The sequence below is a fragment of the Larimichthys crocea genome, chromosome X, assembly GCF_000972845.2.
Source record: "Larimichthys crocea isolate SSNF chromosome X, L_crocea_2.0, whole genome shotgun sequence".
NCBI classification, from domain to species: domain Eukaryota; kingdom Metazoa; phylum Chordata; class Actinopteri; family Sciaenidae; genus Larimichthys; species Larimichthys crocea.
The window spans coordinates 12,527,545-12,539,629 of record NC_040020.1 but is presented as its reverse complement, the minus strand read 5'-3'; the positions used below and the strand labels follow the sequence as shown (position 1 = coordinate 12,539,629).

Below are 12,085 nucleotides of genomic sequence, written 5' to 3'. Positions count from 1 at the left end.
TTCAACTAAATTATTGTACTTTTTTTGCAATTTGTAGATACGTAAGTGATGATGACAAGGTATTGGTAATCATGGAATTAACTGTTTCATCATCGGTCTGATGCATCTTTTAATTTATTTATGTATATACTGTATGTTTGTTGATAAACAGCTTACTTTATTTTGTATATGACCAATAAACATGTTTTGAAATGGAACTGCTTCAGTGCGTCTTGTTTGTGCAGAGCTGAGAAATAGTTTTTAACATATATAGTTTATTATTATTATTGACAGGATGCTGAGTGTAAAATGAAATATTAATGCTAGAATATTTTAAGCAGATATAGGAATATATATGAAGGAGAAAGGCAACCTAAATCAGCAAAATCAGTGTATAGATACACTGAATAAAACAAACTACTGTACCTCCCCAGATAAGTATTACAGATTTTAATCGCATCCAATTAATCAGCAGTCTCGAGAAAAAGTGTCCACATTCCTATGCATGAAAATATAAAGGACGACTCAGTCACTGTCTGCTGTTTTAAAATATGTGTATTAAAAATAGTGAATGGACAGCATTTTAAATGTGATATTATTTATGAAATGTGTATGTAAATATGTCTTTCACCAGTGCTTTTTTTTCTGCTGTGAAAACAGTCTTTTGGGATGTACTAACAGCTGTAGTCTGCAGGCTTTTGTTTCAGATGAACAAAGCTAACCCCAGTAATATACAGTACATCAATAATAAAATGAAACAATTATTAGTGAGAGGAAACCATAGTTTAAAGTACAACCTGGAATAAAAGCTACATATTTCCAATATGAATAATTTTGGGGCACAGCAGCCACTTTGACATGAAATAGACAAACACAGGTGTTTCCAATGATACTAATTAAGGTTCAGTACCATTTATTGCAGCAGAGACTTTCCAGTCAGCCGACATGCACGACAGCAGCACCCTGACCCTATTTGACCTGAATGGAACGGGACCCTTAATTAGTATCATTGCAAACACCTGTGTTTAACTATTATTTCATGTCAAAGTGGCTGCTGTGGAGAAGGTCTCAAACCTCACGGCTGAAATGTATTGCACAGTTTGTACTACATTATTATTATTATTATTTTTAAATACATTTGTTTATTTGTCCTGTAGGCAGTCAGGTCTGTAGGTGGCAGTATGAAGTTATCACCAGCTCCCTTCCTCTCAAACAGCTCCGGATCCTGTGAAAACACGGAGCGACATGACTTTCTAATAGTTATTACCACAAGCGTAGCAGTGATGTCGTCGACAAAGAGGAGGAGGTTTTATTCCCTTGTGTAATGTTTTGTGAATTAAAGTTGCCTGCCGTGTCTTAAAGTCGCATATTTGTTGTTTTAATGTGGTGAGTCCGCGTCCGTGCCGAGGATCCAGTCCGGGTTTTGAGCGCGTTCCGACGGTTGCCAAACTGTCAGCGTCTGTTACTCCGCGAGGAGAGGCGGGTAAAAATGTAAACACTGATCCATCCGGATGGACGGCTTTGTTTGGCAGCTTATTAGACTGTTTTTTTGTTTTTAAATCAGACGTAACACTGTAAAACTGCTCTACTTTTTTTTATTTTCTTATGCTTTTCAATAACAGCTGTTAACTTTACCGGCAGTTTGGTATTCAACGACAGCTAACTTCGTTAGCTCGCTGCCTAGCTGCTTGGCTAGTGACACAGCTCGGCAGCTTTATCTTTATCGATGTTAGTTCGCCTTCAGACTATCAGACGTGACTACCTACCGTATCCTGATGCAACTTGATGGAGGACTACGACAAGTTTGTGCAGCATCGCCTCTGCCATCTGAGGGAAAGTGAGCACAACAACAAACCCTCGCTGGCATCCTCTCTCATCCGCTTCCATGGACGACCCATCCTCCCTCCCCTGGTATGAGCTCAGTTTGATGATCTTCATCGTCGTTTGGGTTTTTAACAATAAGCAGACACACTAAACAGACTATTTAAGGCTGTAGCACTTGACTGTGTCTTTGTTTGTCGTCTAGGTAGTTGTGCTGTACTCTCATTGTGTAGTTGGTGTTTTATGTGGGAAAAGTGCAGAAACAAACAAATAATCAAACAGTTTGATAATGAATTATTCATACAAGTTATCAAACACAGATTCTTCCAGCTCTTCAGATGCTAGGTTTGCTGCTCTATATCATTATGAATCACATTATTTAGCTGTTTGACATTTTAAGGCCAAAAAATGAAAAATAGAATAATTAATGGTGAAAATGATCGTTAGTATGTGCAGCCCTGTTTTCAAACATGTCTGACGCCCCATGTCTGCTCCCGATGATACCAGCTCTCCGGTGAGCAGAGAGAGGAGATGCAGCGACACAGAGAAGCAGCGCAGAAAGCTGCCGATCACAGAAAGTTGAAGGATGATGCAAGGATGGCCTACGTGCAAACTATCCTACACAGTGTTCAGGTAACAGACGTCCTGATCTGTCTGCTAAACCTCTTGGAAACACTAATATGGTCCAGTATTTGTATTCCAGTTATCTTTAAAGTTTAACGTAGTCCGATGCAACCGTACACTAGTTTATTTATTTTTATCATCAGATTTTCTTGCATGTAGTATTTTATCTTGCCCCACTTTGTTTCGTCTTATGATCTGCAGCTGAGGAAGACGCCAACACTGGAGGAGTTGCTCCAAGAGTCAGAGATTAACACAAAATCTTCATATTCCCATGGATCAGTGTCGCAGGGCAATCATTTCATAGGAACAAAGGATACTCTTTTGCTTTCGCCCCCGCCTGGAAGCAAAGAGAAGGATGGTGTTTCTCTTCCACCTTTGACATCAACTACATATAGTGCCTTTTTTGCTTCTAACGTTACACCTCAGCAAAGCTACCAGGAGGGATGCCTTATTGACCAACATTACAGCCAACAGGGGTCACAGTCAAGTTCCCTTAATGGTGCAAGCCACCAGTCAGTGTCCTCAGGTTACGTGACCTACGAGAATGTTGAAAACACCGCCAGTGTGTCTGGAGGGATTGATGAAGGAAAAGCAAGCCATGGCTTTGACTCCACAGGGGGAGCTTATGATATGGGTGGCTTTTTCCTTCACAACACCTCAAACACAATTGCCAAGATGCCAGATATTATTAGCCATCCTCCCATAGATGGAGAGGAATTGGAGAGAAGTGGACTGGAGTCATCCTTTTGTAATGACTTTATAGTAGTAAAAGACATTTGTTGCTCCTCACTCCAGGATGATTCAGACATATGTGACCATCTACCAGGAGATAAATCTCAAAGCAGTCATGTGGACAGCACAGGGGGTGAAGATAACATTCCCATTACTGTAGTAGTAGATCACAATTTAGACAGAACTGAGGGCCTGGTCTCTTCCCCAAAAAATTGTGTTTTTTCAGACAATCCAGAGTTATCACAGACATTGAGCACTAATCACCCTCCAACAGCAGAACCGCACATTCAGCACAACCCAACAGAAACCGAACCAACAGACAACCATGTAGATGAATCAGAGCCATACGACGAGCCTTATCGTCTGAGCCTCCAGGCCCTGCTGAAGAAATCTCAGGAGTATCGGCGGCGCCAGCGGATGCTCAGGAACCAAGCCAAAAATACTAAAGTCCAGGAGAGGACCCAAGAACAGCCAAGAGTAAGGGCGGAGGAGCAGAGCCTCTCTGATAAGGAGAATGACGAGTTCCCTCAGAAGGGCCCTGCAGAGGGAAAGAACACTAAAGAGAGGAAAGGTACTTTTATCCCCTCAGCTGAAACGTCACCAAAGGAGGCTTGGGAAAATGAGAGGATCATTGAGAGTGAGTTTTTGGGGAAAAAGGCAAACTTGAAATCTGAAAGCACACATTTAACAGGAGGGAATACTCAGGAAATGAATAGTGTTGAGGAAGAAACAACCTTCAAAAATAATAAACTGAACGTTTCACAAGAAGTCGTAACAGAGCCCAAACATATCAGCACCTTCCCCCAGCAACAGCCCATGTCGACAGAAACCTCACCTGTTCACGAGGCCTTTTACTTGAACACCTCTCCTACAGCTTCTCATAAAGGAGTAGGCAGATATCACACTATCCCAGCTCCTAATTACTGTAGGAGTCCTGTTCACTGCAAAAGCAAAGGCAGTGTCCAAGATGGAGAAGCTGCTGATGGGGCCGAGACCTCAAAGAGGAAAGTTTTAGTCAATACTGATTTGAACAAAAACAACAAGCTTGAAGAAGTTCACTTGGAACATCAAAATGGTCACAGAGCAGTTCCTCCCACTGTGAATTTCATGGTCGAAGGCGATGTAACAAGCTTTACAGCCAAGAGCTCACAGCACATAGACCAGCTTGTGTCCAGCCTGTCTGGTTTGAAAGTACTGATCTCAGATCTGGAGTCAACACTGACAGAAAACTTGGGGAATCACAGCCAAACTGGGAGCAACACACGAAGCGAGTTCAGTTTTGAAAGCGTCAAACACTCTGAAATAAAAAAGAAACATGAACAACACATGCAGCCTCATCAAAGTGATTGTGACGGTTGGGAGGACAGACTGCGGGACGGCGATGCTGAACAAGACCAAAGGTACAGAGAACGACCGGGAAGACAATCATCAGACAGTTTCAGGAACATGCATGAAGATACAGGAGCTGAACTAAGTATCAGTGACACGAGTGATGTTCCTGTAAATGAGGTAGTTAACTTAAGCGAGCTCAGGCTGGTCAAAACGTTAGCTATGGAGAGAGCAAAAGACAAAGGGACATGTAAAGAAGGAGTAACAAAGAGTTATGGACAGCATGGCGGCGGTAGAAAGCAGCAGCCTCCGGCTAAATGTATCCTCTCTGCAGCACAGCGGCAGCGAATTCCCGACATATTCAGAAATGTTCCATCTGAAACGATGGCTCTGCGAAACGTCTCTGTGCTTTCGGATACCAGTAACCGCACAGTGGAAAGAAGGAATGAGACAGCTGTAGAAGGTCACGACTCGACCCACCTGCCATCTCTCAACCAGTCGTATGATGTGGACGCACCGTCTGGCCTGTGGTTCCTTGACGGGTCAGGGTCCGACTTGGGCTCAAAAGGTCATCTTGTTCACGAGATGCATCTGACCCCGGAGAGTGGGAGTGAAGGTCAGGGCAGTGTGTCCAAGGTAAAACGGAGACTGGTCATGCACGTAACAGAGGAGACACGGGAAAGGAGTACAGACGCCAGCAGAGGAGGAACAGGCCCTGCTGTCAGACCCAGCTCCAGCACTCCTAAAGGTGAGACTAACAGTCACATGTAATGAGCCAAGCACTGCAGAGAGTGTGCATGTACAAAACAGCATTGTTATTGTTGGGGTGCACAGATGGTTTGAAATGTGAAAATTAAATAGTATAACCGCCCTCACCTAGTCCTCATAATCTGGACTGATTATGGGATTTTTTTTTTAATTATCAAATTTCTATTTGTTTTAGGCTTACTAGTACAGCCCTGTTTTAAAGAGAAAAATACATAAAAATGTAAAAATACAGTGGTCCCTCGTTTATCGCGGGGGATACGTTCTAAAAATAGCCCGCAATAAACGAAATCCTCGAAGTAAGTTTTACAATTATTATACATGTTTTAAGGACGTAAAACCCCTAACCACACACTTTTATACACCTTTTTACACGCATTTTGTGCAGTACTCCCTTAAACAGGACGCAGAACATATGTGCGGTTCTCCCTTAGCCAATTTAGGACGCAGAACACAATGCGCGTTCATACTGTACAGTACGCTGTAAAAAAAAAAGCATGCAAAATTACACAGAAAAAAATCCGCGAAACAGCGAGTCCGCGAAAAGTGAACCGCGATATAGCGAGGGATGACTGTATATAAATAAATGAATAGAAAACAAATTGAACAGGATTTGGAGCTGGACTGGGGGCCAAAAAGCTGATCAGGTGTCTTGATACTCGTCCATGGTTATAAAACGTAGTAGTAGTACCTTCTGCTGTATTGGACCAGTTTTTGTGTTGCCAACAGTTTTTATTCATGCATTATGTGACCACACATTGTCATATTTACTGCCTTCAGCTGCAGTGCGGCAGTACGAAGGCCACGGCAGTCAAAAAGACAAGCAGGAACAACTGAAACAGGCCCATGCTGCTCAGGTCAGAGCCCTGCAAGAGGAGCACAGGAGACAGCAGGAAGAACTACTGCAGGTGAGACAATGAGGATAAGTTACTGGTATTGTTGTGTGAATAATTAGTTATTAGAAGACAGATCTGAAACTAAACAGAAAAGAAATGATCGAGATGTGTGAAGACAGACAATAAGTGGCTTGGTGGCGGTGTTTGTTGCTGCTCTTTAGCTCATGATACATGAATAATTTTATGACAGAAAAGATAAAACGTAGTTTAACTTGCAATTTTGTTTTTAATAATTATGATATATGATATAATAAGTTTTGCGATTTATTTTTTGTAGTCATCAAATACCATTAAAAGTCCAAGCTAACAATGATTGCCTGCTTATATTGCCAATAAACAGTGTGCTTACGTTATAGAACGCCATTTTTATCCAAAAACTAGTCACTTCTACATACACTTTCCTTCCTTCCTGTAAAAAAAATTTAAAAAATAATAATAATTTAATTCCCTCAAGAAAAAAATAAGTATATTAAGTCCTAAAATCATCAGGTCTTGAATATGTTTTCTTGTTTGCTGTATACAGTAAGAAGAAAGAGATACTTTATTAATCCCTCAACGGGGAAATTCTGTTTTGACTCAGTTTTATTTACATTTATTTTAACCCCGAACACACATAACAAGAGTTATACATTTTGGACCAGTGCGACTGTGGATTGTGTTAGCCACAGTAACTATGAAGCAGCTCATAATGGTCAAGTGTTGATTTTAGCAAAAACATAATTAACTTAACTGAAATAGTTTTTAATTGGTTAATCTTTACTTTAATTCGTTACTGATATTACTAGTAATAATTCATAATAAATAATAGTAATTATTGTTATATGCAGCTTGGAAGTACTAACAGTAATGTGACATGTCAATAAATTCTTAACCCTAATAAATAATTGTAGGCTTTATTGATTTTCTGTCATCCTTTTGATTGTGAAATAGGTATTATATTAAATTTAATTAGGTGTTGAAATGTCTTAAATTGAATTTGATAAACCCTGAAAATAATCTCCAACAAACACACTTTTTACTCCTGTTTGAGTAACATATGGTGCCTAGCTATTTTGGGAGGTTACTACTTACTTCTCTGTCTGAAAGAGGTGACAGGAAACGAGGGAGGGAGAGATGCAACAACAGTCCCCAGTCGAAGTTCAGCTGGGGACGTTACAGTTCATAATCTTAATCCCTAAGGTGCAGGAGAAAGAAAAGTAGAGTATCACCAGGTAAAGAAACAAAAGAAACCCTAAAATGACCTGTTTCTAAAACAATAAAAATACCAGACATGTTCCAGACATTTATGATATGTGTCTCTAAAAATGGTTCAAACACAGTCACACCGGTATTTCGTCCATCCCATTGGTCCGCTTCTTGCATTTAGTTGCATCACATGTCTCTGTGCAGATCTGGCACCACGTAATTCCTGCACAGCAATCATAATTCACTCCACTGTGGTTTTTGACTCCACCCAAAGTCACCTATGAGAAATTAAGAATTAATGGTACCAGTTTTTTTAGATGAGAATAAGCTCTCAGAGTTTCTAACCAATTCACGAAGCTGTGATATAATATTGACCCTAAATATTCTTTTAAAACAAGAAGCAGATCTCTGAGAGGATCTGGCTCTGTTCCATGCACAACCACACACACACACACACACACACAGAGACACACATGTTGTCACCCTACCTGTTAGATTGTGCTTCTTCAGACCGGGGGTCGTGGGCAGACTACAGACATCTGCTCATTACAAGAGACCTTCAGACTCTCCCCAGTAAAAAAAAAAACACACACAGGGATTCTACCATAAATGTTTCATTACATCCCTAAGAGGCTGGCTGGCATGGTCGCCTGTTTCTGTGTGCGTGCGTGTGTGTGTGTGTGCGTGTGTGTGTACATGCACACATGCAAGACTTCAAGGACGCCTGCTGTTCTCTGGCATCCAGTTCTTGTTTCTTCAGCTTGTGTCTGTATTTGTTCTTGGCCAGTGTCCTTGCCCTATTAATCACAGCCTCTGTTTAATTTATGTATCCTTAACAACAATATAATTAACATAAGCTGTTTAATAAAAGGACTTCTTTTCGACTCCCCTCTGTCATTCCATCATTTGTGATGTGATGAGAGAGCGGGCTGGCCGGACTCTCCTGTAGTGGAAGGAGGAGGACCGAGGGAATTGACACAGAAAAGGATAATTTGTTTAATTCATGAGCGTCTGTGGTTAAGTGCCAGATCGTCCCGCCGAGTGGCACCGCTAATGGTCCCTTCTCCTGCTCCTCTTTTTTTCCCCCTCTCCTATCCCTCTCTTTGTTTTGTCTCATACCTCCTCCGACGTTGTTTTTACTCTCTGGCCGTATTAATTTCCACCGTCTCGCCTGTCTCATCATCCCCGTCATCTTCCTCCTCCTCCACTCCCACTCTTCATCTCATCCCTCTTGCCTCTGTGCCCCATTTCTCCCCTCCTGTCTCTTCCTCTCTACCCTCAATTAATTTCTTCCTCCTGCCTCATTTGCTGTCCTTTCCAATTCAATATTTTCCAACCTTGCCTGCTCCCAAATGCACGCTCGCATGCCTATACACACACACATACACACACACACACACACACACTTATCCTTTCCCTCCACCCTTATGTCTCTTTCTCCTGTCTCTCTGTCTGTCTCCCTCTCAGGCGTTGGCAGTGCGTTACCATCTCCTCCAGAGCGTGTCCTTCCCTTGCTCCATGTCAAGCTCACGTCTCGGGGACACGCTGACCTTTTCTACCCTCTCTCAGGTATTGCCATCACATTTGTTCACTAATGTCACTGATGCGAAAAGCTCGTCCTCCTCCTCCTTGTAGCCACACCATTTTTTCATGCTTCACCAGTTAGCTGACACACTCAGAAACAGATACTTCCCCCCCCTTTGATGTCTTAATCCATATCGCTATCATCTGTTATTGCTCTCTAATACATACTCAAGTACAGAGGCTGATCTTCAGTTAGACTATGGTTGTTCAATGAACACGTCCCTTTTGTGCAACAGCTCTGGAATCAACAAGTGAGTGACAGCACGTCAGCTGCTTATTATTCTGCTTATTATTTCCGATTATAATGATGAGTCCACTCGCGTTGATTCGCTAAACAGATGCCAACCAAAAGACCTTGAGAATCTGCGTGGGAAATTAATTGGTTGTCATTGATAGAATTAGCATTCTCCTCTCTCTTTCCCTCTGGTCCTCATTATTCACCCCTCTCATCACTCGTTCTCTCCTCTTCCAACTCTTCCTCAGCCCTCCAAGCCACTCTTGGAGCACTACCGCCCCCTGCTGTCAGCAGCCGTGAAAGGTTTCCTGACTCGCAGGCTGTTGAAGACAGAGAGAGTGGCGCAGCTGGTGCGCACCATCAGGGTGAGTAGAGACAGCAGTGTAAATGTGTGTCCCTAATAGAGTTGTACTAGTATGGGATCATGATATACCATGGTATCTGTGTACCGCTGCAGCCCTCGTCTATACCAGCACTTTGTCGTGAGATTACACCTGTGTGTGTGTGTGTTTTGACTTGTAGGACACACAGCAGTTCCTGCAGGCCCTCCAGCAGCAGCAGAGCCCCGGCAGAGGAGAGTTTAGTAGCAGCAGACAGGACATTTTGCTGCAGGAGAGAGTCTCTCTGCAGGTATCAAAGCAAACACATGTCATAAACATCTGTTAACCTCTCTCCTCTTCATTTCTAAACAGCCAACTGAGCAATTATTCCCACCATTAGCAGTTACCCCAGAACAGCTACTGTGATTACACGCGTTCATTGAAGCCACCGTCTGCTCTGTAATCGTTTCCCCCCCTCCAGCTGCGCGCCGCACGTTACGAGGTCAACGACATATTCTTCATCTTGTCAACCGGAGAGAGGATGCAGCTGATCAGCTGGGACAGAGAGTTGGCCCGGGAGAGAGAGCTCAGACGACAGGTAACCTTTTCAGAAGCTCCGCGTGAGCTCGAAAAATCTCATGGCATTGGAGGAGTGTTGTTGGCAAAGACTCTTCTGCTCTGTACATATCTCTTTTTGCTTGTGTTTTTTTTTAGAGCGGGCACACAGGCCGACCCAGAGAAAAGAGCTCTCTGTCAGCTGCAACACAAAAATCACTAGAGAGAAAGAGAGGAATGATGTGAGTTTGAACTGGGACTGCGTTCTGTTTTCTTTAGAGCAAAGTGTTTTTTGTGTTGTGCATGCATTTGGACACAATTATTACAGATACAGTCACAACACAGGATGAAAGAGCTCAATGCGCAAAGCGGTGACTCAGATCTGATGACAATGCTTTATGTAGAAAGTTAGTTGCCAGACATTATTAGAAGCTCTAACTATAACTGTGTACTCCAGATGCTGCAGTCACATGGTGGTATGAAGCGAGCCTGTGCAAACACAAGGTGTATTTGTGGTTTTCTCTCTCTTATATTTTTTTGAATGCAACTAAAATTCCAGATTACACATTTTTCAGAGGTGTTCCTGCTGAAAAAGCACAGTTCAGCTTCATTAATGAACTGAAAATCTTGCACCACCAGGCTAAGAAAACCTTTTTTTTTTTCTCTCACAGGCAGTACTTTTCTCTATGGCTAAAACCTGTCTTCTCTTCCCTGCAGGATCCAGAAAAAAGCAGCAGGAAAGCACAGGGGAGCTGTGACGAGGACCGGACACAACACTGGATTGTCTGCTGAGCAGCCGTCGGAAAGGAAACGAGGACAGTTCAGAGCAAATCCTCAGAGGGTCCCCAGGAGCACTTATTCCTCTAGACCCCGATGACACTTTTCCTAATTGGCCCCAGTGAGGACTTGTAATAAGGCCTCTAGCGATTACATGAATATTTTATAAGTGATCATTCGAGTTTCCGAAACCAGATTTGACACACAGTGATGCCTGTTGCTGACGGATACACCGTTGTATTTTTTTACGCTCTACAACCAGAGTGTGAATCTAGTGACAGCTCCACTCAGTCAGATGGAGAAGTGTCACATTTAGTGGATGCACAGATGGGGATAAAACATCAGTACACTAACAGACATTCTTCTGCTTGCAGTATTTTCCACCATATTTAGTGTATTAATGTTGCAGTTGTTCACTTGAAAAATGCTGAGTTGGCAAAACAACACTTTGACATCCTTTAGCTGAACCTCTAAAGCTCTGAACGACGCTCCATGTATGACTCACAGCAGACATTGTGACACGCTCAGGTGTGGTGAATAACAATGATGGCTCTACTGCATTTGGATATTTAAGTAAAGCAGCAAATATGTATGCAACATTTCCTTTCAGACTTTTACCACCTCCTCCACTATTCAAATAGTGTTAAGGAAGAATGACTCTGGCTTTGACATGCAAACTGTGACTAAGGGATGCAAATGGACATTTCTTTGTTCTTAAGGGTTTATAAGTTGAAAAGAGACCAAGACTGTATCCAGCATGCGCAGTACCAGGACCTGCAGATGAAAACCCCTAACAGGAACGCAGCCATGTTTCAATTTGTTGATTACACCCTTATGCGCTTATGCTGCTATAGCATGTCGAAATGTCTTCTGTTTGATAACCAGATGATTAGTTCAGGTGTTTCTGGGTTTTTCCAGTTGTCTAGTGTTGACTCTTTATTTACTTCCTTCAAAGTTATGTGCCTAATTGATTGCCACTGTAAACAGACCATCTCCAGATGTGTTGTCACATATTGAACTCTTAGTATTATAGGACAGTGCGCTTGCTGATACAGATGTTATATCCAGCTCCAGATGTTAGTGTTACCATTTATACTTGAATAGTGTGTTACTCCCTTGTTGCCTTAAATATTTTTCCTAGACTAATATGAGCCAAAACACATGAACCTTTTAGATATGTTTTATTATTCTTAGTAACCTGTTTTATATATAATGTATTTATTTGTATGTTGTTTTTAATAAATGCTTAAAACACTTGAAAGCTGCTGTGAAGTTTGTGTGTG

At 42.1% G+C, this 12,085-nt stretch overlaps 1 protein-coding gene across 1 annotated transcript; it reads left to right on the top strand.

Annotated features, from left to right (window-relative positions):
• Positions 1-1,486: 1,486 nt before the first annotated feature.
• cp110 (centriolar coiled-coil protein 110) lies at positions 1,487-12,063 on the top strand. Its single transcript, XM_010744991.3, has 10 exons — positions 1,487-1,890; positions 2,308-2,433; positions 2,626-5,233; positions 6,031-6,158; positions 8,799-8,900; positions 9,399-9,515; positions 9,673-9,780; positions 9,952-10,068; positions 10,185-10,267; positions 10,743-12,063. Exons 1-10 carry the CDS (start codon positions 1,765-1,767, stop codon positions 10,900-10,902), a joined length of 3,675 nt encoding a protein of 1,224 aa, XP_010743293.3. The 5' UTR covers positions 1,487-1,764; the 3' UTR covers positions 10,903-12,063.
• The last annotated feature ends 22 nt before the right edge of the window (positions 12,064-12,085 follow it).